The sequence below is a fragment of the Saimiri boliviensis genome, chromosome X, assembly GCF_048565385.1.
Source record: "Saimiri boliviensis isolate mSaiBol1 chromosome X, mSaiBol1.pri, whole genome shotgun sequence".
NCBI lineage: Eukaryota > Metazoa > Chordata > Mammalia > Primates > Cebidae > Saimiri > Saimiri boliviensis.
In genome coordinates, this window is record NC_133470.1 from 24955911 (window position 1) to 24982874 (window position 26964).

The window sequence follows — 26964 nt, forward strand, 5'->3', positions numbered from 1 at the left end:
TAGTGTACTGATCAGGCATTTAGTAAAATACCTCCTAATTTGAGTTTTCCTGATGTTTTCTTATGATCAGATTGAGGTTATTCATTTTTGGCAAGAATACCACAGAAGTATTGTCTACAGTTATTTTTGAGATGTGTGTGTCTATATGTGTGTGCGCACACACATACTTTGCTGTGTTTTTTTCCCGGCTGACAGAGTCCTGAAGCTAATGTCTCATATTTGAAGTTTTTCTTATGGCAGTACCCATTTTCTAGTAACCAATTTTGTGGCACTCATTAAAGACTATGTTACAAAGACTACAACTTGCATATCTCAGTGCTTTAAACACAAAGGTTTATTTTTTACTATTGCTAAATGTCAATCACAAGTTTGCAGAAGAGCTTTGCTCCTGGTTGCTTCTCTGATACTTAAACTGATGAAATATCCACCACTTTCAAAATTTCTGGTTATCAATGCAGAGAGGAAAAAGAACTTTGGAATATGTTATAGCAGCAATTAAATGCTTCAGCCTTGAAGTGATACATCATACTTTTCTCAACTCATTGTTTCAATCTAATCATATGCCCCACTTAACTATGAGGCCACCAGGAAGAGCATTCCTACCATGTGCTTGGAAGCAGGGGACCAGAAATATTTGACAAACAGCTTTAATCATGACCACATTTCTACTATGATAGTTTGTGTATTTTAACTTTATTTTACAAAATGATTTTCTGACTGCATTTTATGCATAATTAAAATTTTGAAAATAGTTAAAAGCATAGAGGACGAACAAGAAAGTATTCCTCATTCAACCTTCAAAAGTTATGCATGAATGTTTATGTTTGTTTCTTTGCATCTGCTTTTTCTGCGTGTGTGTGCGTTTGCGTGCCTGCATTTGTGTATGTGTGTGTGTGTGTGTGTGTGTGTTTGTGTAATCAGGACCACACCAGAAACAGAGCTATATACTGATAAATTTCACTTATTTTGAAAATCTTAATTTCAGCACAAATTCTTTGAAATGACTGATTTATTAAATTACTAACTACTACTTCAGTGCATATATGCAGACTTGTTTTACATTTTTCTTTTAAAGACATAGTCAAGTTCAATATTCTATTATAAAACTGTGATAATATAATCTATTAAGATACATTTATTCTGTTTTTCTACTTATTAGCATATCATTTAAAAACTGGACATACTGTCATGAGGTTCTGAGGCTTATAGTGGTAGTTGGTTTATTATTATTATTCCTGATTTATGCAGGGATCATAACTGACAGAGGTCCCCAGCTACTGCCCTCTATTATGATATTGGCACAAATGCCGTGCCTTTCATGAGCTGTTCCCAGCCAATGACAGTGTGGCAGAGATGCTAAGACAAACCCATTCTGTAAAACACAGGGCTCCTCTGACAGCCCATTTTGACTCGAGGACTGTTGAAATATTCTTAAAACTGTGCCACCGTCTGATACATTTCCTACCCAAATGTATCCTCTTTTCTCTCCTGCACAATGGTTAGACTTGCACCACAGTATGATGACTACTCCAGCTCCCTCAGGATTCCTCCCCATTGTATCCACTAAATATCTTGCCTGTTTAATCCCATCTTGGCATCTGCTTCTCAAAAGACAGGAACTGACATTAAGGAAAAGGTTTTATTGCAGAAATTTACAAGGTAAGAGTATCAAGAGAAGGTGTGAATATTCTGATTTTTTCCACCTTTCCACAAGGAGCCATGCCATGGTCAGTCAAGTGGAGGAACACTTCCTGTTTCCTACTTCATCAGCAATCTCCATAATGTGTTTTTTTGCCATTATCCTACAATTTTACCTTCCTGACAGGTCCAAGGTTAGTAGAATATTCTGCCTTTTCTGTGTTTGCAATCTGGCTGAAAATGGCTGGCAATTGTGCACACTAGCCTCTATTCCCGTGGAAATAGGGCAGTGAAATATCGGTCAAGAGACTTGTAAGCATAGCCAAGAAAAATATAGTTTTTCTGTTATACTGATTCTTGACAGATCTCACTTCATTCAAGAAAGAATTTACAAAAAAGTCTACCTAAAGTTTTTTTTTAAATTTTTAATATTGATTTTATATCTTCGGTTTAGTCATTATATTCATTTTGTTTCATACGGTGAATGCTTAATTAAATGTACCCATGTGTTAGCTCTTCACTGCCTGCCATTTGTTTTACATGGGAAAGCATCATTTAGTTATTTTTGTTTTCCTTAATTATTTGTTTTATATGTACATCCTTTAGTATATATGGAAACAAGAACTCCTCAGTTATAAACACTCTTAGTCTGAAATAATATTTTAATTCTATCTCTGAATATAGATTAACCTTTCTTTATTGACTAAAGATGTTATTCCAATGTCTTCTAGCTTCTAATGATCAATAATTTTTCTTCAATATAATTTTTATTATTTTGAAATTAACATGTTTTGCTCCATGGTTGCTTTTAAGATACTCTATTTTATTTCGATTACTCTATTTACATAATGATATAGGTGTGCATTTCTTAGGACTTGCTCTTATTGAATCTACACATTCATGTTGTTCTTCAATTCTGGATAATTCTTAGCTATTACCAGTTCATGTATTTCCTTTCCCCCATTTTCTTCTTTCTGTTTGTAACTTCTATTAAAAATAAGTTGGTTTTGTCAAAATACCAAAGATTTCAATGGCCAATGTTTTGTTATTTTCTAGCTATAACACATTTTATTGCTTTCTCTCTGCTCTAATAGTTATTTATGTTTCTACTTGTTAATGTGTCAAATAACATTTGGAAGGATATTCTGTAGCTCAAAATTGTTGGGTAAGCTTTTGTGATGATTCTAGAAGTCCTCTGACTCCCTATTCTGGAAAAATTTTCTACTAATATGTTATATGCTTGCTTTGTCTAGTACTAACAGATATAAGTGAAAACATTCTATTTTGTGGTATTTCTGTCTATTTCTCATATTTTCTGAAGTTTTGCTTTACAAATAGCTGAAGCTATATAAACTAATAAATATTAACTCATAACAATTTGCATGCTAAAAATAATGTTAGAACTTAGTTTTATATTCCGTGTTGTGGGTTGAATGGTGGCCCCCTAAAAGACATATCCATGTCCTAGCCAGCAGATCCTGTGAATATGACTTTATCTGGAAAAAGATTCTTTGCAGATGTAATTAAGGATGTCTAGATGAGGTCATCCTGAATTATCCTGGTATGCCTAAATCCAATGACAAGTGTCCATATTGGAGACCCACATAAGAGAGACACATAGTGAAAGGAAGAGAAAGCTATGGGAAAATGGAGATAGAGATTGTAGTTATGCAGCCACAAGGCAAGGAATCTGTGAAGCCACCGAAAGCTGGAAGAGGTAAAAATGTATTCTTTCCTAGAGTCTTTGGAGGGAGCATGGCCCTAATGACCCTTTGATTTGGGACTTCTGACCTCCAGAACTGTGAGAGAGTACATTTCTGGGATTTCTTTAAAGCCACCCAGTTTGTGGTAATTTGTTATGGCAGCCTTGGGAAACTAATACATCTCTATGTGTCTTGACATATTTTTCATATATACCCTATCTTTATGTCTTCATGTGAAATTCAGACCTATATTCTATTGTTCTGACACTTTCTTTAACTCTGTCTGAACTTTAGTTTATTCTTTCACTTCCAGGTCTTCTATTAGGTTGGTGCAAAAGTAATTGTCATTTTTTTTGCCATTATTTTCAATATTTATTTCTTATTAAAATAATATCATATTCCTTTTTTCCATTGCTTTTTTATTTCTATTGACAAATACTGTATATCTGGTGTACAGCATGATATTTTGATATACGTATAAGTTGTAGAATGGTTAAATCAAGCTAATAAACATATGCATTACCTCACTAATTTTTTTTGTGGTGAGAACACTTAAAATCTACTCTCTTAGCAATTTTCAAGAATATAATACCTTATTATTAACTATAATCCATGTGCTACCATGTGATATAATGGATCTCTTGAACTTACTCCTCCTATTTAACTGAAATTTTGTAACTTTTGAACATCTGCCCAATATCCTCCCTCCCAAGTCTCTAGTAACCACCTTTCTACTCTCTGCTTCTACAAGTTTCTCTTTTTTAGATTCCACATATGAGTGAAATCATGTAGTATTTGTCTTTCTGTGCTTGGCTTATTTGACTTAACAAAATGTCTTCCAAGTTCATCCATGTTGTAGCAAATGACAGGATTTCCTTCTTTTTAAGGCTAAATAGTATTATATTGTGTATACATATCACATTTTCTTTATCTAATCATTTGTTGATAAATGCTTAGGTTGATTCTCTACTTTGGGTATTGTGAATAATATTATAACAAACTTATTCATTACTTTTTAAGAATTTATATAATTATGTCTTAAAATATTCAAGTGTATGTATTTAAATGTTGCTAGTTGCTTGTTCTATTATCTAGAGTTTTCCAGTGTTTAGCATTTCTTTTGTGTATGTGTCTGCTAAATTTTGCTCATAATGTATCATTTTCCCATGTGCTTTTAAATTTGGTGTACTGAGTTCATCAAGGTTTTATCTGTGGAAATATCATGTGTCCTTTATTGAGGATAGGTAGCTGAAAATAATGTTGAATATAGGGGCTGAAGATAATAAGTAGCTTAAGGATAAGAAACATGTCTCCCTAGGTTATTATAGCAGGAGAATTTCCAGGTTATTTAGTTATCTATATTGCCAATAAAATTGATATTTTCTTTTTATCTTTGATTGATTAACACTTATTTTCTTACTAAGATCTCTCAGTGGAAACTACTTATTATCATCGTATCAAATATCTCTATATAGACTGTTAAAATTCCTATGCTTCGTTATTCCGAATACAAAAAAAAAAAATAGGTATGACTTATCTAGTATGTGAAGTATTACAAATATTTACAGTTTTCATTTATCATTTTTTCTGCTTGCCTTCTTCTGAGATGGCAAAGCGAATAACTGTCCATGGCTTGGAGACTACCTAACATGAGCCCATTACAGTATATCTTGTGATATTTTCAGTCTATTCTATTTTGGATACTGTCATTTAACAGTTAGGTAACTACTACTCATTTGTATCAGTTCCCTCTTGCTTCTAAATAAAAATGAATGAATAATACAGTAAGAAATTATGGCACCAATTCATTTTATATAAAATACAAGAATACCTGGCAGCTGTTTATGAAAATTCTAGGTCTATTGGTCCAAATAGCCATATGATATACAAGTTTTATTAATGCCATAAAATCAGTATAATAAACTTATACCAACATATGAAAATGAAAAAAATCTAGCATTTTAATCTCATTATTATACTTGTTGCCTACCGCATATATAAAAGCAAAATCTTTGCAGGCATTAAAAGCTTGAATAAATTATAAATTATAGCAAAATCCAAGCACACCCAAATTTCAAATTAAACATTCCATGAGGTTTAGATTTTTAAATATTGTTAAAAATTATTTTACTATATAGTGGCTTTATAAAATTAAAAGGCTTACACATACCATTTTTGTCATCAATTTCTGCATGGTAACTTGTTGAAAGTGATACAAAACTTATCAGGTTATTTTGAAAATCAACTCAAGGCCCAGGGACTATCGCAGAAGAGGTGGGCATGTGAGATTGTAAGGGCCGATTTTGGGAAATGAAAAAAGTTCAGTTTGTCTATAAATTCACCATTAATGTCAAAGGGACACTGAGACAAAACCAGCATATGGGCCCCTGTGTCAGATTAACAATGTTTTCTTGAAGCATTAACCAACTCCTTAATGTCTTGCCTAATGTTTTTTATTTTTATTATTTTCTACAGTTTGGACTGAATTCTAATTTTTCTGGCTACAGGTTTCCAAAATAATGTAAGGTTTTCCCCCACATTTTTCCTATTTTGAAAGCACTGAAAACTGAGTTGTGCTTTCTTCAAGTCCTGCAAACTGAAACTAGACAACTTAAACTTCAGAAGAAAATAACCATGGAATATTATGCAGCCATCAAAAATGATGAGTTTGTGTCCTTTGTAGGGACATGGATGAACCTGGAAACTATCATTTTCAGCAAACTGACACAAGAACAGAAAATCAAACACCACATGTTCTCACTCAAAGGCGAGTGTTGAACAATGAGAACACATGGACACAGGGAGGGGAACATCACACACTGGGGTCTGTCGGGGGGAAATAGGGGAGGGACAGTGGGAGGTGGGGAGATGGGGAGAGACAGCATGGGGAGAAATGTCAGATATAGGTGACGGGGAGGAAGGCAGCAAACCACACTGCCACCTGTGTACCTATGCAACAATCTTGCATGTTCTTCACATGTACCCCAAAACTTAAAATGCAATAAAATAAAATTAAATTTTTTTAAAAAAGAAAAGAACAGCAAACTATTTACATACATAAGCCACTTTCATACTTACCTACTGATGTATTACGGACTTCAGAGTAATGTGGCCTATATCGATTTTCCAGGGTTGTTCCTTTGTTTGTTGTTTTCTCCCTTCCTCCCACTGTTTTCTCTTCATAGGACATGAGACTTCACAACCTGCTAAAAATCAGCTTTCCTAATAACTCAGGACCTACCCATCTAGGAATAAACCATCCTAACCTTGAGAGATCAGAAGAAGCCTGAGACCAGAGACTCATTTTCCTCTAAAATGCTTTCTCCAAAACATTTTTAAAAGAAAAGGGGGAAATGTGAAGGGAAAATAAATCGTGGGGCCCACAAATCACTAAGCTGAAGGGAAAAGTCAAGCTGGGAACTACTTCTCATTCTATTCAAAGTCATTCCTCTGTCACTGAGATAAATGTGTATCTGATTGCCTCCTATGGAAAGGCTAATCAGAAACTCAAAAGAATGCAACCGTTTGTCTCCCACCTACCTGTGACCTGTAAGCCCCTACCGTGCTTCCAGCAGTCTCACCTTTGCAGTTGGAATCAATGTACAGCTCACATATATTGATTGACGTCTCATGTCTCCCTGAGATATATGAAACCAAGCTGTGCCCTGATCACCTTGGGCACATGTCTCAGGCCGTCCTAAGGCTGTGTCACAGGCACACATCCTCAACTTTGGCAAAATGAACTTTATAAATTAAAAAAAAAAAATTCCTAGGACCAAGTCCTGTGTTTGCCATAAATTAAATTCAAAACAAAAACAAAAGTTTCTGTAAGATGCAATAATTATTGATTGTGTTCCTTTTTAAAGTCATGATTAATTTTGCATTTTATTCTGTTAGGCCTCTCCCTGTTAGTATCAATGTGGATCTTCAACATTTTGAAGTTGAATTTGTTTTTAATAATCTTTTTTTCTCCAATTATAGCTTCTGATCAAAATAAAATTATTGAATGTCAGAATGTTGCAATGTAAGTTACATTAACAATAGTTCCATTTTTTACCAGGAGCATTAGCAATCTGGTAAAAAATGTGTCCTTGTAAGTTTTCCCACGTAAATTTGTAAAGAACAAGGTTCTGTTTATTTTTTTCAGTCTAAAATTTCGAGCTCTTTGCAAAGTGATACACAGACTATTAATTTCTTAACTGTTTTGTTTTTCACATGTTCTCTGTATTCATTTTCCTTTGGCCATTGCTGTAGTCTCTGTTACCTGACTTGCTCAGAGTATTTTCAAAGCTAAACTAGTGTAGTAATTTTAAGTTGTTTTCCTGAATGATATGGCTTGTTGAAGTAATTGCGAAAGCTTTGCTTAGCAAGAAGTAATCACGTTTAAGATGTCAGTTAACATTGGAATGTGTGGTAATCAGAGAGAAATATATGGCAGTTGAACCTAAAGGGGAATGGGTCTTGGATACACATCATGGCGAATTTAGTTGTTTAAATATTTGAGGCCAATGCTCACAATCAAAGCTTTCCTTAGTGACCTCATGGCAGGAGTCTGCATTTGGGAAATGGAATTCTTGATCCAGAAAGTTTTACTATTTTTAGTCATTATATTAAAAGATGAGTAGGTTAATGGGTACTTACCCCTTTTGCACTTTAAAGATTTCTGTTCTGAGGGAGCTTATAATCTCATTGGGAGTAAAATCTATGTTTTGTGTTTAATGTTCCTCACTGCAGTTAACTCCCTGATGTGCACGAAATATCTTCAATGTGCTGAATGCTTAGTGTGGCTGTACAAAAAAATAATCTCTACAGCAACACTGTAAATATTATTATTCTCTTTCAGATAAGAAACCTGAGGTGCAGAGAGCTTAAATGATTTATATCACCTATATTATAAGAGACATTCAATCACACTTGCAAACTTGAATTTATTACACTTAATCTTCACTTACCAAGTAAAACATGTTATATGCATTTATATAATGCATATATTATCACACATAAACAAATGAAAACACAAATGCATTCTTTGGCTTATGAACAAACATGAGCTAATCTTTGCATTTACTCCTCACCTACCCCTTATGCCCTAAGTTTTCTATACCTTCTTGTGCTTTTATGTTTTCGCAAATGATGCTTGCTTGGTGTGTAATGTCCAGCCCCCACTTTGTGTGCCTAGGTCTTCTTGTTTAAACTACAGCTTAAACATCACTTCCTTCAGGAAAGCTTCCTTGGCATTTTCTCATTTATCCTCAGACTACAGTCTTTTTTGTTAGGCCTCCATGTGCAAGCCCGGACCCAGAATGTCTAAAGTCCTGCCTGCCTCTGCTGATCACCACCTACACCCCAACCCCTAACGCCTGCATTAGCCATTATCCCTGATTGCCCAGCAGAGCTTCCCCTGGACAAAAGTTTCCCCTCACCCCACCCTGCCATCTTAACTGTTGTTATGATAATGTGAATACTCACCACCCCACCCTACCATCTTAACTACTCTCACCCCACCTGCCATTGTAACTGAACTTACGGTAATGTACACTCCTTGCCCCTACCCCCACCATTGTAACTGATCTTACTCTGTAACTTTCCACTGCCCACCCCAAACCTATAAAACCAACTTCTATCCCATCGCCCTTCACTAATGCCCTCTTCGGCCTTAGCCCACCTGCACCCAGGTGAATAAACAGCCATGTTGCTTACACAAAGCCTGTCTGGGGGGGTCTCTTCATTCAAAGCGTGCATTTTAACATTTTTGAAGCCTATTAGGTGTTGTGTTTGTCTTTGATTTTTAACCTTAAGGGTGATGACCAGTACATAGTATGTGTTCAATAAATGTCAGATACTCCCCTGCTTATTTCATAAGAATCTGCATATAATTGTGTTTAAAAGTTAATGGCTATTCTATAAACCTACTAGCATGGCAGAAATTTTAAAAAGCCATACAATGTCACCTGTTGGTATGAAGGTAGAAAATGAAGATGAGTCTCATTGACTGTTAGTTGGACTGTAAATCTATTTTAACTTACTTTGGAAAACTAATGGGCAGTATCAGTTAAATCCAAACATATGCTTACCCGTGGGTCAGAAATTCCATTTCCATGTGTAAACCCAACAGAAATATGTTCACTTGCTCATTAAATGATATCTATTTAAATGTTCATAGAAGCATTATTTCATTAGCTGAAAACTGGAAATTATCAAAACTCCCTTTACTATATTAGCTCAAAACTGGAAATTATCCACATACCAATAAATACTAGAAAGAATAAATATATCATAATATATTCATCCAGTGAAATGCTACCAAGAAAATAGAGTTACTGATATTCAACCACACTCAACAATTTTAGATCCAACTCACAAAAAGAAGCCTAACACAAAGTATATCGTATATAATTCCATTTTTATGAAAATAAACTAATTCACACTATTAGAAGTCAGGAGAGGAATTACTCAAAGTGTGGGAGAGAAAGCACAAGGAGGGTTTCTGAGTTGCTGGTGATGTTCTGTTTCTTGATCTGGGTGCTGACAATACAGGAGTATCAAAGTAGTGAAATTCATTTATCTATATTCTCATGTTCCTCTTTTTGTCAGTGTAGTATACGTAATATTATAGAGTCATCACTTGTTTTCCATTCAACTTATCTGGCTTCTTAGTTTTCCTATGAGCACTTTATCAAGAATGATCAAGAGTCTGAGATTTTTATCCTATTTCAAACTAACAAATTAGCTTTAAAATGTCTTGTATCAGTATTCAGTTCCCCCATCTCATTTTTGGCATTTTGGTATAGTTGATGGCCAAACACGAGACTCCTAAGTTACAATTGAAGGACTTTATTACCAGTGGCAATAACAGTAGCCAATCATTTGTGTTGGTTCCCTGAGCTTAGGTCCCACAGAGTGATGTGAAGACGGCTAGGTGAAGCATGCATAAAGAGTGGGTTGCATTAGTATGAAAGGAGTCCCGAGCTTAGGAAACCTAAATGTTTTATTCTGGGTAAGCATGCCTGCCTTTTGCTCCAGAAGGATCTCTGTCTTCCAAGGACGTTTGCTGTACAAACATCCTTGAAAAGATCGTTTAGAACAAATCAGTCAGAGACTGTGTTTTCAAGTTATACAGTAGCACAAAAGACAAAAGAGGAATTTCCTCTCAGCCCTCTTTTTCTTTTGATTGTCTTCCATTTTCCTTGGCATCATCCCCCTTGACACTTTGTTTTTATATATGAGATATTTTCTTGGGTAATACCATAACTCTTTTAATTCAAAAGTCTTGTATCAGTATTGAATCCCCCCATCTAATTTTTGGCATTTATGTCACCTCTACTCAAAAATTTATCTGTTAATTTAGCTTTTTTTTTTTTTTTTAAACTTTAGGAAGTTCTAGAAACCTGTGCTGAACATGCGGGTTTGTTACGTAGGTATACATGTGCCCTGGTGGTTTGCTGCACCTATCAACCCATCATCTAGGTTTTGAGCCCCCATATGCATTAGGTATTTGTCTAATGCTCTCCCTCCCCTTTCCCTCCACCTGCCAACAGGCTCCAGTGTGTGATGTTGCCCTCCCTGTGTCCATGTGTTCTCACTGTTCAGCTCCCACTTATGAGTGAGAACATGCAGTGTTTTGTTCTCTGTTCCTGTGTTAGTTTGCTGAGGATGAAGTCCTTGGTGCATCATGAGAAAATAAACCTACAAAATTCCATTTTCTCTAACTCAGGTTGCGTGTTCCACTTCTTCGTTTGCCCTCCCTCCCTCCCCAACCCCAAACATACAGACATATGCATACACTAAAGGAGAAACATTGAGCATGTTTAGAAAATCACATGTTTTATTGCAGGTTCACTGGTTATAAAAGCATGGGCCACCCTGGAATCTGAAATGTTGGATTACTTCAGTTCATTTGTTGAACCAATAAAAAGAAATTGAAAGTTTATTAGATGATTGTTTCCTTTCTCTTGCTAGCATGATCAGATAAGAGTGATTGTCATGATCTTATTATTGGGGGTAGAGAAGAAAAGGTAGAGGCCATAGGGTCATCAGCAAACCCAAGCAATCCCTTTACAGGGTAGAAGAGTTATTTTCTACCTTTCTTCCTTTAATGATAGACACTGTATGAGAAAAAAATAACCATAAATGTTCAAACTTGCAAACATATACATTTTTTTTTTCTGAAGAAATGTTATTATAAGTAGGAAGAGGGAAAAATTGATTCTTACCCCCCTCTGCCTTGGTCTATTATTAATTCATCTCTGATTTTTTTTATGGAAAATTCATATTTCTTAGGCATGGAAAGGGTTAGATGAGATGAATGCCATCCAGCTGTTCACAAATAATTAGGAGGCTGGACAATGATGGCTAGAGGTTGAATGTTCAATTCCCCATCTAAATCTCACTAGTTGCTGAGGTTGTCTGGGTAAGGATGATAGAGGCAATATGGTTGAGGTGAGTTATGAAGATCTGGAGCACAGAATATTCTCCTAAAATGAAGATATCATCAGGGCTAGAGTAGCAGAACAATTTAGAGCTGATACAAGAGTACAAAGTTTTGCACAATGGAGAAGGTTTATCTGAGTAATGTTGAGATGAATTAAGAACAGAAACTGACATGAAGAATGAAGACCAGCACAAAAGGATGCCTCTGTGTAAGAAATGCTGCCTTGACTTGAGTCTTTAAGAAAGCAATAAAATTCCCAAACCATGTAGCTTTTAGTGTGGAAGACATTCAGCTATTAAACATCACACAAATAAATATATCATTCTGAATTTTGATAATACCATGAAGCACATGTATAGAAAGGATAGGATAAGCCCAATTTATTTTAGAGAGACGTCTGGGAAGGGTCCTATGAAGAAATGATATTTAACTTGAGATCTGGGAGAAAATTAGCCAGATGAATTAGCCTGCAATGGAAAAAATAGTTTTTTCAGAAAAGGGATTTTCAGAGTATATGATAAAAGATAGCAAGGCTGACATAAGTAGAAGAAATAGAGAATTTAAGACTATGCTTGAGACTTTAAATTTTCTTCTAAGACCATGCTTACGACTTTAAATTTTCTTCCAAGTGTGATTGGAAATTATTTAAAAGTTTAGTAAAAAAAAAAAAAAAAAAAGACAATGTGATTTTAATGTTTAAAATGTCACTTTGACTATTACATGAAAAATGAATCAAAATTAAAAGTAGAAGTAAAAAAATAATTTTTAGAACATATAAAGTTTCTCTAATGTTATTAACAGTAATAGGAAAGGAAAAATACTATAATACTCAGAATTGTCAAGTTATCACACTATAAATGGAGGAGACCTGAACAAAAGAAAACTATGTTTTGAAAAATAATGATGTAGTCGTCTTTTTAAATCAATAATGCAAATACTAGAGATATGTAGAAACGTCTTGTGCAAGTTCTGTTTTTCCTACTGAAACACTGAGAACATTTAGAAAGTCAGAGGTTTTTATTGCAGGTATGCCACTCAACTTATGAAAAATTTTATAGCTTATCAAGGAACTAAATTCTAGGATCTCCCCTTTACAAAACTGTGGCAGGATTCACCTGAATGAAGAGGGAAGAAGGAAATTAATGTTTTAACTTACAGTTCTGAATGAATCGGTTTACTTTGTGACTAATGTAATGCACATGAATAAAGAGAGTTTCAAGATGCCATTACCCTGTGCCCAAGTTTCTGTTAGGTTTCATGAGTTAGTGAAAGCGCATGTCTGAAAGGATAAAATTAGATAGATATGCTTAACTGTATTTCCTTCTCATATACTTTTTTGAAGTTTCAATAATTATCTTTTCCTTCACACAATACAAAATAACAAGTAACACTGAGCTAAAGAGGAAAATATTAAGACTAAGGATCTGGAATGTGAATAGACAATCTTAGAGAGAGAGAGTCAGCTTATATAAATCACCATGAGAAGATTCAAGAAAACTAGAGCAAAAGAGATGGGTAAAACTTCCCTCACTGATCATTTGTCTTGTTTAAGAGATTCTTCATGAAATGATGTGGAATAAAAACAATAGATACAACTAAAAACACCATACTTTAAGGAGGCAATACTTCAAGAGGAAACATAATCATGACTGTCTTGATTTTAGCAGAGTTGTGTCTATACTATACTGCTTTCATCAAGTTTCCCCAGGCCTAACATAAGGAGAAAGGAACTTGAAAAATTGTAGAGAGTAAGAAAAACTGGTTTTCAGCATGCCCCATTGTATCAGTTATCTACCACTATGGCACACAACATAACAAATGCAAAATCTACGTTACATACAACACTATGCATCGAATTCTTATGCATTGGTGCATAAGCTGGGATCACCTAATCTAGGCTGGGTTTGGCTGGAGCAGCTCTGCTCAGTGTCTCTCCTCCTCCTGGTTGATTTGACAGACAAGCTCAGAGGTATTCTCATGGCAATGGCAGAAGCACAGGACTGCGAACAGGAAAACAGAAGGTCCCTAAGACCAAGGCTCAAGCCAGGCAAACTGTCACTTCACTGCCTTCTATTAGCCGAAGCAAGTCACACAGATAAACCCAAAAAGTCAAAGAATGGGGCAATATACTCCACTCCTTAAGTGGGGGAGGCAGGAGTAAGTAAATATTTCTGAGCAATAATATAATCTACCACATCCTCCTTTCTTCTCTGCTTCCTCTCTGTTGGCCCCTCCTTTAGCTCTGGTAGAAAAAAACAATTAGTAAGACACGGACTCACAATATGAGCAATTTGATGTACTATCTTTTGGAAAAGTATTTGCATTTTGAAAAACAAACATAAGATACGTGTAATCACTGATGGTGTCATTTCAGAGCTCCCATGTGAGCTGTATTTCTAGAGAGAACCTTTATAGACCATAGACAGACCAGCCCTGAATGACGGGAAAGGCTTTTCTTCACCTTTCTTCTCCTCCTCCACTTTCTCCTCCTCCTCCTCCTTCTTCTATTTCACTTCTGGATAATATTATTTAAATAAGCTTTCTTTTGCTCTGTTTCTCCTTCAGAAACACTCAGACTCTTATGGAACCACAGGACGAAATCAAACTATGTAATCACTGTAATTGGCAAGCCACCAACTTTTAGGCTTTACTGGCCTAGTGAACTGTTGATATTTTCGTAACAAAAAACCATAACATCATAATTATAAAATAATCCAAAACCCAGCCTACTGAAACTGCAACATTATCATTTTCATTTGTGTTCTTTATTATCTATGAGGATTCAATCTTCTGAAGACTTTTGGGCTTTTAACACTTACCAAACCCACAACAGCTGCAAACTGCTATGGATGCTCTTTTATATTAAACAATGTAACACAGATATCTTACATTTTCATTTGGTCACTTTATTTTCTAAGTTACATATACAAAACTTTCCAAAGTACTACCAAGTACACAACTATGTCCAGTACTAAATTATTTACTTAAGAACTTTTCAGGATTCTGAATTCCCTGTTAGTTTTCCATTCCCTCCTCTGGCTCCTGCTTTGCACACATTTTTCCATAAGGCTTACCTCCATACCAACACCAGACAGAAAAATACAGGCACACACCTACTTAGTAACTATCACATCTTATTATATTTTTAAAAGTAATTATTATATACAAGCTGCATTTATCAAATGAGGACTATCAGCCTGTGAAAGAATGAATAACTGATCCAGTTTATGGATCTAGTAGCTTGTAGAAGCAGACTTCAATAAACTTTTTCTAGGAGGGAGGAGACAGTGGTAGCAATTATTGTATAGATATTGCAATAGCCACTGCAATAATGATAATAATTATAGCTATATTTTATCAAATGCTACTCTGTCAGGCATCATGATAAACTGTTCAAGTAAATTGCTGGGTTTTTATCATCATAATGATTGCATGATTTATGTTTTTTTATTATCTCTTTTGGTTGGTGAGGAAACTGGCACAGAACATTCATGTTATTCCCTTAAAATTAATACTCAAGTTAATCCCTTAGCATGTTTTATTTCCTAAAAACATGCTAACTTTGAACTCAGAGTTTGACTCTTGACAACTGTGTTCCAGAACCATCTGTCAGCGTAGGTCTATGTTTGGTGGTGGATTAGAAATCAGGCAAAGGACCAGAACCCTATCTTCTGACTCTCAGACCACACAGTTGGGCCACAGTGCAATTGATTGGGGATACCTCATTCCCTAATGTTTCATGACAGAAGTTACAGCAAGAATTTATCAAATATGAAAAGGTAATCCAAGATGTCAATAATTAACACATCAGGAGGTAATCCCCAAGGAGAGAAATTCAACCTGAGTCTTCTTATCATTTTGAGTACTAGGCAGGAATGGATTCCGAGGTATGGAAATCCCAGAGACAGTGACTATGTCAGGCTGGAGGAGGACAGAAGAGCAGGTCATAGCATCTGGCACCTGGCTTTTGCCTGTTCCTCTCTCAATACTCATGGTGAGGAGGGAGACCCAGGCATTTAGGATTCCCTCCCCCTCTGTTATCCTCTGGGCATCTCAATAGAAGAGAGAGCAGGCCCGCTGGCGCCTGAATCTCCTTCCTGAAACTGTGAACCGGAACCCTTTCATATGTAATTCCTGAAACCGTGAACTGAAACCTTTTCACATGTGAGTCCTAAAACTATGAACTTAAGATTCTTCCATGTGTAGCATCTAAAGTATAAGCCTATATAAAGGCTGAACCTCTCTTTGTTGGACGAGTTTTGCTATTAGGCACGCATGCCAAGAAAGCTCCCAGCTGTAATACATTCCTTCCTCCTGTAATAGGTATCCAAGAGATCCTTTCCTGGGGCTGCTCCTGCTACAATGGGACTATGTAAAACCATGACATCTTGGACACAATCATACCAATTGATAATTGTCTGGGAAACCAGACATGCGTGTTTGGTTAATTAATATTGCTACCCAGTGAGCAATGAAGAGAATAAATAAGTCACATAAAATATACACAAAGAAAAAAGGAAAGCTGAGTGTTGGAGTCAGTACAGTGAAGAGAGAAAAATCCAAGGGCAGAGTGTTGTAAGATTAAATTCCAGCCCCATGGTGGCCTAAAAGAAATATCTGATCTGATCACTTATGCTTACACAGCTTCAGTTTCCAGATCTTTAAAATGGAGGTAAGAAGTGGAGAGTAATTAAACACCATTGAGTTTTCTTTCCTGCATTAACATTCTAATTTCCATGTTTTGGAAAGTTTTCAGAATTTTTGAAAAAGAATTCATTTATCATACTTAGTTAAAATAGGCAAAATAATGAACTACTCTAACCTTGTAGGTATGCAACTCTGTGTTTTATCACATTTGTCAAATCACACCACAATGTAATGAGCCACTTTCAGTCTAGTTTTCAGCTAGGACTTTTGTCTCTGCCCATGTATACACTAGAACTTTCTGTAGCAATAGAGGCACTTAGAATTTCCTTAAGTGAATTCCATTACTTCAAGGGATTTCAATCCAGACTTTAACACATATGATTGGATGATAACAGAAAGAAATCTCTTTGCTTTTTGTTATTTGTGTTATTTATTTTTAAGCATGGACATTTAGATTTTTAAACTACATTTTTTCCTCCCTCTGTTAGCTAGGACTTACCTGTCTTCCAAAATGAGCAAACACTATAATCAGTTTTCCTCAGGCTTGAAATTATCAGTGCTACAACTTGAGTTCACATGGCACCTTCCTTCCAAATTCTTGCTTCAGTTACTTGCCGTGAAAAAATTACTTTTGGGGGCTGAAATTTCTTGCTTGCTTTTTTCCCAGAAGTGAATTATTTTAAGAAATTTAACTAAAATACATCCAGATAAGGTTTATGTGCCTACCAAATGTCATTTTAAATAAACAGAGCAACCCCCTCCCTGATATCTTTTGTGCTGCATTGGTGAGAAAAAATAAAATCTCAAATTTTTAGGTACTTATTATTTTTACCAAAATAAAAAGGTTTCCTATTTTCCTTTAATTTTCTATGAATTTCTTTTTCTTTAGTTTGCGTAACCTTTTGAAATTAGCTCAACACTAGATTTGTTGACTATGTGAGGAGCAGTTAATACTATTCCCTAGTGCTTTGCCACATTTGAGATAAAGCTCAGAAAAGTAGTTCCATAGAAATTGTACATCAGCAAATTTAATTTTTTTTTACAATTAAAAATTGTGAGATGGGTACTACCAAATGTCAATTTGATTTTCCTGTATTACAAATACTAATACTACATGAGCACAATATACTTCATAGCAATTAGTCATGAAGGTGAACTCTCATAATGTTTTAAAATACTTCCCAATCCTTTGGGAACCATAACACTGAATTTAGAAACAGAAATTCCCGCATTGTTATAACTTGCAAGTCTCCTACACAAAGTCATTTTTATACCTTTTAAAAAGTAATTGGCACTTTTTCTTCTGTAGTTGCAAGATATAAATTATTTTTATTATGTACTATTGGTGCTGTGAACTAAGTATATGTTTTCCCATTTATAACCAATAAAACCCAGGTTGTCTAATGAACTTGGTTTATTTAAGTAAAATGTAGAATCATAGAAATTTAGAATGTCAGAGCTAAAAGAAATATCACAACCAAATTCCTGATCTTATCAATGAGGAAACGGAGGCTTAGCTGGTTAAATGAATTGTTCCACCTCCCACTGGTGCTTTTACATTTACATTCAAATCATTAATGTGCTTATTCAAGTTAAGCTATGGTGCAAGTCTTCTGTAAAATGATATGCATTTTTTAAATTTATTTTTTATTTTTTTAAGAAAATTTTTTTGTCTGCCTTTGCCCACCTCCTCAAAACCCCTCCGATATGCATGTTTAATAATGTATTAAACTTTTCCCAACTCAAGGTAAGCATATAGCAATGTATTTGATCATAGTTGGGGGAATAGATTTATTGTTAACTTAAATAATGTTATCCTGTAACTTCTTTTCTCTTTTAGAACCCAATGCAAAATTATTCATCCAGTATTTATTAAGTATTTTCTATGTACCAAGCTGTGTTCTAGACAACAGAGACAAACAAGACTCATTATATTCTTATGTAAATAAATATAGTTTGAATCACTGATTTTCTTTTTAAATAATTTATATTATTTTTCTATTTAACCTTCCAAAATTTTAAAATTTCCTTCATCAGACTCAAGCTACTCCTTACAAAATATAACAAGTTCACCAATATTATGTTTAAAGAAAAAATGAAATTTAATTTTTTATTGTAGACAAAGTAAACCTTCCAAGGCTATGCTTGGATTTCCTCAGTAATTTAGACTGATTTTATTAACTAAGAAATTATTCCTTAAAAAACTAGGTAATGATACTATTAGTACATCTAAGGGATAACAATTGTCATTTCCATAGAAATTTACAATTCACCAATCACTTGCAAATGATTCTGAAGGGTGATTACCATTGCATTCTGTGTTTAGCTATCTAAGACTTTAAGTCTGAATCAGTATATGTTATCTATATCTATATTCATACTATCTAATTTATAAATACAAATATGTAATACATTTTCATATACTTTATCATTTATGTTTAAATGCTAAATTGTGTGACATATGCTACTGATTTTTGCTTTTCACGATAAAGAAGAGATGCATAATGAGAACGTGAGAAGCCACGGAAATTTAGGAAATACTTTTGGGGCTGTCAGATGCAGCAGCAAAGGGATGGTAAGTACTATTACAGACAGTTGCAAAGGAAACAAGCCCAGAATTGGACAGGGGCAAGGGTTGGGGGAACTTTACAGAAGCGATTCCTAAGCTGATTGTTGAAGATGTGCAAGAATCAATCAGAAACAGAAAAGAAGAAAGGATATTCAAGGCAGAAAGAAAAACTTGGATTTAGATAAGGAGAGTAAGGAATAATTTAGGGGTGGAAAGTGACTGGGGAATGCCTGAGTGTCTGTTTGGAAATGGAAAGTGGCTGTTGAAGAGGCTGGAGAGATATAAAGAGGAGGAGATATAATGGAGGCCTTTGTGTATCTTGCTGAGAAGTTTGATTTTGTGGTTGTAATTTGAAAAAGTAAAAACTGTCATAAATGAAGAGGATTGAGAAGCAAGACTTCTCGAAAAGACTTATATATGAATATGAAAGAGAGAATACTAACTTAAAACTGGATACGGCTACTAAAATACCTCCTTTCATAGTCTTTCTAAATAGTATCTGTTGAGCCAAAGGTAAAGCAAAACAAAAAAACCTTCACTATACCTCAGGTTAAATTAACTGAAACTAACTGAAAAACCTAGAAAGAATCTCACTAGTTACAAAAGGTAACAGAACAGTGTTGAGAAATATAATCTGGAGCCTGCTTTCTAAATATTTCTATAGAGAGCTTCAGTACTAAGGAATATTAAGTGATTCTTTAAAAATAATGAGCTATCATGCAAGGCAAATATATAGAATATTACTAAGGAAAAATAAATAAAAGTTAAAACTTATTAAGTAATACGAATAGAATGATCTCATTTTTATGAACACATTGATGAAGAGGAAAAATTATGTTTATGTATACTTTTGAATAGATCCACAGAAGCACACGCACACAAAAAAAAGATGCAAAAGGATACTGAACAAACTGATTAACATTGGTAACCTGTGGATAGAGAAGGTATCAACATTTATTTTTTATTTTCTTATTTATTTATTTATTTATTTTTATTGCATTTTAGGTTTTGGGGTACATGTGAAGAACATGCAAGATTTTTGCATAGGTACACACATGGCAGTGTGATTTGCTACCTTCCTTCCCATCACCTGTATCTGTCATTTCTCCCCATGCTATCTCTCCCCACCTCAACACCCCCCAGTCCCTACCCCATTTCCCCTCAATGGACCCCAGTGTGTAGGGCTCTCCTCCCCGTGTCAATCAATATTTATTCGTAAACTTTGTATTACTTCAGTTGTTAAACAAACATGCATTAAATATCTGAGAAGCAACCAGGAGCAAAGCCCCTCTGGAAACTTGTGATTGACATTTAGCATTAGTGAAAAATAAACCATTGTGTTTAAAGCACTGAGATGTGCAAGTTATAGTCTTGGTAACATAGTCTTTTATGACTGCCACAAAATTGGTTACTAGAAAATGGGTACTGCCATAAGAAAAACCTCAAATATGAGTCATAAGCTACAGGACTCTGTGTCAGATGGGAAGAAAACACAGCAAAGTATGTGTGCGCGCACACACACACATATCTCAAAAATAACTGTAGATAATACTTCTGTGGTATTCTTGCCAAAAATGAATAACCTCAATCTGATCATAAGAAAACATCAGGAAAACTCAAATTAGGAGGTATTTTACTAAATGCCTGACCAGTACACTAAAAACTGTTAAGGTCATGGAAGACAAGAAAAGACTAAGAAAAAGTCACAGATGAGAGGAGGCTAAGGAGACTTAACAATTAACATATATTGTGGGATACTGGAAAAGAAGAAAAACATTAATGGGGACACAGATGAAATTTGAATTAGTTCTATAATATAGTTAATATTGTTAATTTCCTGGTTTTGATAATTACACGATTGTTAAGATGTTAATAATACAGGAAGCCAGATGAAAGGAATATGATAACTATTTTCTGTAAGTTTTCTGTAACTTTAACTTACTTCAGACTAAAAAGTAAAAGGATATAGTGGAAGAACTGAGTAGCTTTGTCAAAATGTCATGCAAAGGTGAGTAAAAAATTCTTCATGTAAAAATCGAAAACAATTGTGTGTGTGTCTTTGTGTATCAAGTTCAATTGCTCCCTTTAGGGACCTAGAGAGTGTATGTGTTTGTGCGTGTGTGTGTGTGTGTGTGTGTGTGTGTGTGTGTCTGTGTGTGTGTATGTGTCTGTATCAAGTTCAATTTCTCCTTTTAGGGATCTATAATTCCTCCACATGGCAAATGTCCAAGTCTAAGTAACCAGGGGATTTCTTCAGTCCAAAGCATGGGAGGTTGCATTAGTCAGGGTTCAATCAGAGAAACAAACACTCTGAGAGTGATACACATATAAGCAGGGACTTATAATAGGCTCCAGGCTTTATTGAATTGTGGAAGCTGGTTAATTAGTTTCAGCGAGGCTTCTGTCTTTGCATCAGATGCTGAAACCTGAGGTCAGGAGGGAATCAGGAAGAAGAGACGATGCAAAGTAGAGGCAGCAAAGGTAAATGGAATCCATGGGGAATATCTGGAGCTCACAAGGACTGACTGGAACCCATACTGATCTTTCACTGCCTTCAAACCTCCAATTTCAATGACATCAATGCCCTTAACGTAAAAGCGGGCATTCTTTTTCTATGGAGCTGGTGAAGAAGAAGGAAGATATGAGGGAGAACTGGAGCAGGTGTGGGCCCAGATGCTGCCCCACACCAACAAGGTAAGCCAGGATATAAGCAAAAAGGTTGATGAGCTGCAGCAGCGCCTTTCTAAGCATAAAGCATAAAATAAATGTGGCTACTACTTTATTTTGTCTCCCCAATCTTTCACCAAATGCCTCTTGTAGCACAAGCAATCTCAGAACCATTCAGGGAACCCTGAGTAAACTTTCAGTTTAGCTAAGAGGGCAGAATATAAATTCCCCACAGAGGCAGACCTTCCAAACAGCAGGTGGAAAAATAACCGCATAACTTATCTGCTTTCACTTTTCCTCTCATTGACACCAACTATCACTTGAAACACCAAATGATGTTTTGTTTAATGTTTTGTTAATATTATTGCTGGTATACATCCCATAAAGTTATACACGGGGCCCGAAGCTTGGAATTCAACTTCATAACAATCTTCTTATGGCCTGTAAATTCTCTTTTGGGACTCTGTAAGATCCTTTCCTGACAGAAGAGCTTGGTAGGGGCTTCTTGAGGCTCCCAGACCAGAGGACAGTTGTTCCTAGCTTTGGATCTTAGTTAGCAGGAACTTCATTTGTTATATTCCATTCTAAATTCTAATCTCATTATGCAAATTACTCTACATTTTCCAAAAAAAAAAAAAAAAAAAAGAGGTAATATTCATCTGAAGAAGTATTACCAAAGAAAAGCCATTGCCAGGACACAGGATGTTTCATTACATCCTTCTACCTGTGTCTACTAAAAATACAAACAATAGCCGGACATGGTGGCACACACCTGTGGACCCAGCTACTTGGGAGGCTGAGGCAGAATTGCTTGAACCCAGGAGGCAGAGTGAGCCAAGATTGTGCCAGTGCTCTCCACTCTGGGCAGCCAAGTCAGACTCCATCTCAAAAAAAAAAAATAAAGAAGAAGAATGATACTGTGTAGTTCACGGGTGTTAGGGAAAATGCAATCTTCTGAATTCATTTACAGAAATAAGAGATATAAAATAAAAACAAATATTTTTATTGAACAGTAACTGGATATCTAGCAACTTAAATTTGTTTTCAGTAAAGTTTAAAACAATTTTTAAAACAATTTAAACTCATAAAACAACTCAGAGAACTTTAAACAATGTATGGATGTCAAAGAGGATTTTTCTAACAACTATATCAAATGGTTATATGTAAGTATAAAACAATTTTTATTGCAACAATTTTTAAAACAATTTAAACTCAGAACAGCTGATTTTAAATACCACATGGATGTCAAATAGAATTTTTCTAACAGCTATATCAAATGGTTATATGCATGTATAAACAATTTTTTTTGCAACTTATTTTTAAAAGTTAATTAAAATATATTTTTTCAAATATGAGAGATGTATATATTCTTGCTGGCATCTTATAGGAGATGTTTGTCCCAGGAGGACTTCCTAGAATGCAATGCTGTGGGAGTTCCCAACCATAAAATTTCAGGAAAATTTAATGTGCAGAGTAAACAATGTCATGTGATTACATTCAACTTAGTACTTATCAACTTCACTGTACTAAAATTCACCAATATGATTAACGTATGGATTCAGAAAATGCAGATAATCCCAAGTTATTTGCTCTGAGGGGATGAATTACCTGGGTAGGAATTCATCTACACACTACTCTTGTTTTCCTTTTCTGAGGCTGCGTGTTTGTGTGTGTGTGTGTGTGTGTGTGTGTGTGTGTGTGTGTGTATTAGGAATTAATCTAAATACTACTTCTCTTTCCTTTCTGAGACTGTGTGTGTGTGTGTGTGTGTGTGTGTGTGTGTGTGTGCCTGTGTATGTGTGTGGCCAAGTGTCAGTATTCAAAGAACAAAACTATGGTTTGTGTTATTTTACCCCTAAAAAAAACCACATTTTTAAAACTTTCTACTGAACTGAGAAGTTGACCTTGAAAACAAACTGTTAAAGGATGAAAAAAGTAAAAAGGTAATAGTTTTCAGAATGTTTGAAATGAGTAGATACATCTAATAAGGCCAGTAACTTTTTCAACAAAATTAGGAAATTTTAGAGGTCAACTGTAAGGGAACAAAGAAAAAGAGGCATAAATAAGTTGTATATGCACTCATATAAGGGGTAAACATAAGAGGCATAAAGAAAAAGAGGAAAGGAATGAGAGACAAGGAATGTGTGGAAGGAAGAATGGAAAGTAAGGAAGAAGATGGAAGAGATGGTTTTTAGCATATATTTGGAAAACTAGAAGACAACAAGCAAATCTATTAATCTATTGACAATTCTAAATTAGTCAAACTGAATTTTCAAGTCCAGTGTACTTAAGTGGCATCTAGCTGGACTGGATATGAGGCCTTCAAGATGGCAAGCACTCCCCTTGATCTTGGCCCTCCTCTTAAGATGGATCTGAGGTGCTGGAAGCCTCATCCAACTCTTCAACTGGAACTCAGCTCTATGGTATCTCCAGCCAGGGTCATGACCTCTGTGACATCTGTCGCATGAGGAGCCAAAGCATATAGCTGTCAAACATGCCAGTATGGACCAAGCTATCTAAATCTCGTTCCTTCTTGTTCCTCTTAATCACATCTTTTAACCCAGTAAGCTCAGTGGCAGCTTCAGCTATGGGTGTCCATATCTTGACATCACGATCTAGGCCACTGGTCACCAACATAGGTAGGTAAGGGTGAGGTTCAAGACAGTTTACTACACCTCCTCTGTCCCCCTCCATGTACTGGATGATCTGGCAAGATGATTTCTCCCAGAAGAAGATGTGCCCACAATCACTACCGCTCACGACAAACTCACTCCTGGGGCCATAGAACTTAACATCTTTGATTGTGTCATTATTTCTGTGTCCCTTAAATCTCTTAACATATTCAGCACCATCACTGTCAGAGGAGTAGAAGATGTAAATATCTTCATCACTGTAGCTGGCCAGGAGCTCTGTGCCATCATGGCTGTACACAATGCTGGTGATGTTTGTTGAGACATCACAATCCACCAGATGATGAGGAGAGAATTTCTTAAGTACTCCATTGTTTTCTTTCTCATCAATTCTCCTCTGGTCATAAATCCTGACAAACTGATCTTGTCCAGCCACTGCAAATTGGTAGGTATTGGCAGGACTTATAGAGATTGTATACAGTCCCACTCTCTTCCCCATTTCTCTTGTTACCACAACTTTTGAAGCCGGCCGGCTTTGTCTGAGATCAACGGCGAAGACAACGGCATCTTCACCTGAAGTGAGGAACTTATAAGGAGAGTCTGGTTCCACAGCCAACTCGTGGGCAGCTCTCCTGTGCTGTACCACATGCTTAGTATTCTCGCAATATGATGCATTAATTAGTTCTGCTACCCGTACCTGCCCATCGTGGCCACACGTGACCAGTGTGGAATCACCACATTTAGGAAGGAACTTAACGTGGGTGACGTTAATTTCGTGACCACTCTCAAAGTTCAGTACTGGCTGCTGCCGCACCCAGTCCCAAACTGTCACCTTTAGGTTACCACCGCTAGTGGCCAGCCGGGTACCATACTCGTTAAAGCATACAGTACCGATAGAACCGAAATGGCCTTCAAGACGATATTGCAGGCGGAAACGCTGCACAAAGGCTCTTGCCCCACAGGCCTCATAGACAAAGCGGGTACTTGAACCCAGCTGCCGCTGGCGAAGAGCAGTAACGACCTGCCAGCGAGGTCGAGGCAGGGCAGATGTCTCTGTGGAAATCCACTCCTCCAGCACCCTATCCTCGTCTAGCAAACACTGCTCATGGTTGGCACCATCGCACAGTGGACACACCTGAGGCTCTTCCTCTTCCTCCTCTCCTCCCTCCGTCCTCTCCTCTCCTTCCTCCCCTCCTTCTCTCTCCTCTCTTTCCTCCTCCTCTTCTGTCTCCTCTCTTTCCTCCTCCCCTTCTCTCTCCTGCTCTCCCAGTAAAGGGTAGTAAAATATGTTTCCACCAAGCATGAGGTAACGGTCAAATTCTGCCACGCTCTCAATTTCCACATCTTCACCTGAACCTTCTCTGTCAGTGCTTCGATTTTCCGTGCTGGCATCGTTCAGGAAACCACCATCCCTGGTATCGCCACCAGCTCTGGTCGATGGCTCTGCAGCCGCCATTTCTGTGTCTGAAGACGCCTCCGGCGCTGCCGCTGCTCTGGACTGCCCCTCTGGACTGAACAGGCTTTCAGTCCCTAAGTCTGGTAAACCATCTGTGTTGCCCTCTTGATGGGACATCTTGAACAATGTTTGCTCTAGCTGTTCTAGAAAAGCAAACGCCTGAAAGCTCAGAGAAGAGAGCTGGCCTGCCCTGAAGACGGACGGTGGCAGAAAGCGGTAGTTGAGCGGCAAAGAGACCCTAATCTGATTGGCTAATGAGGGCGACAAAATAATGACATCAGTACCGGAGCCTGTGAGGTTCAGAAGGCGTCTTATCTGCTTGTCTCTCACCGGCAAAGGAGGGCGAGAAACTAATCCCGTCAGTATGGGAGCCCGTGAGGTTCAGAAGGCTTCTTTACCTGCTCCTCTCTTAGCAGCATGCATTCAGACTGCTCTCATTTTTCCAGCCCCAGAGCCCCACCTCCATGAGGTCTTATACTGTAAGTCGCTGTGGTTTTTTAAAGATTGAAACTTGCTGCACTTTGGAACGGTCACGCCGTGAATGCAAAGAACTCTGATACTCTTAGCCCTGCCACCAGACGGCAATATTTTGGCATGATAGTGACGTCTGTACTATATAGGTGTATCTTATGCTAGACATAGGCTCTCAGATGAGGATGTATGTCTGATTAATGTAAGAAAATGATCGAAGGAAAGACAGCGGACACTAAGGAAGAATGAAATCTCGGGTAAACACCCCTCTAAGGATAGCTTCAGCACGATCCTTCTGGGAAATTGTGGAGAATGAGTTATGTCCTAGTTATCCTTACACCAGTCAAGTGAGTGAACTTTCATACTCCTAGACTGTTCAGTCATTGGTTAAAGGCCCCGCTGGGAGGGATGAGCACATCAATTCCCAGATGTCCCAGATGCTTTAAAATCTCTGCACCTGTGGGTGAAAGCAGCTTCAGCAGCTTGAGAAATAGAGAGTTGTACATTAGTACTGATGCTTGGAAAGGAAAAAGTATATGGTACAAAAAGGGATTTGAAAGGATGTTCCAGGAGCATGAACATTAACAGCCATAGGGTAGCTAATAGTGACTATTAGAAGAAAAAGTTGCAAAAGGATACCGAAGAAATTGATTAACATTGGTAATCTGTGGATAGAGAAGGTATCAACATTTATTCCTAAACTTTGTATTACTTTAGTTGATAAAACAAACATGCATTGTTTTTAATATCTA

General features: G+C 36.5%; 1 protein-coding gene across 1 annotated transcript; it reads right to left on the minus strand.

Annotated features, from left to right (window-relative positions):
* Positions 1-24094: 24094 nt before the first annotated feature.
* LOC101030172 (DDB1- and CUL4-associated factor 8-like protein 2) lies at positions 24095-25858 on the minus strand. The gene has a single exon (XM_039475632.2). The coding sequence runs from the start codon at positions 25856-25858 to the stop codon at positions 24095-24097; it is 1764 nt and encodes a 587-aa protein (XP_039331566.2).
* Between the last annotated feature and the right edge of the window lie 1106 nt (positions 25859-26964).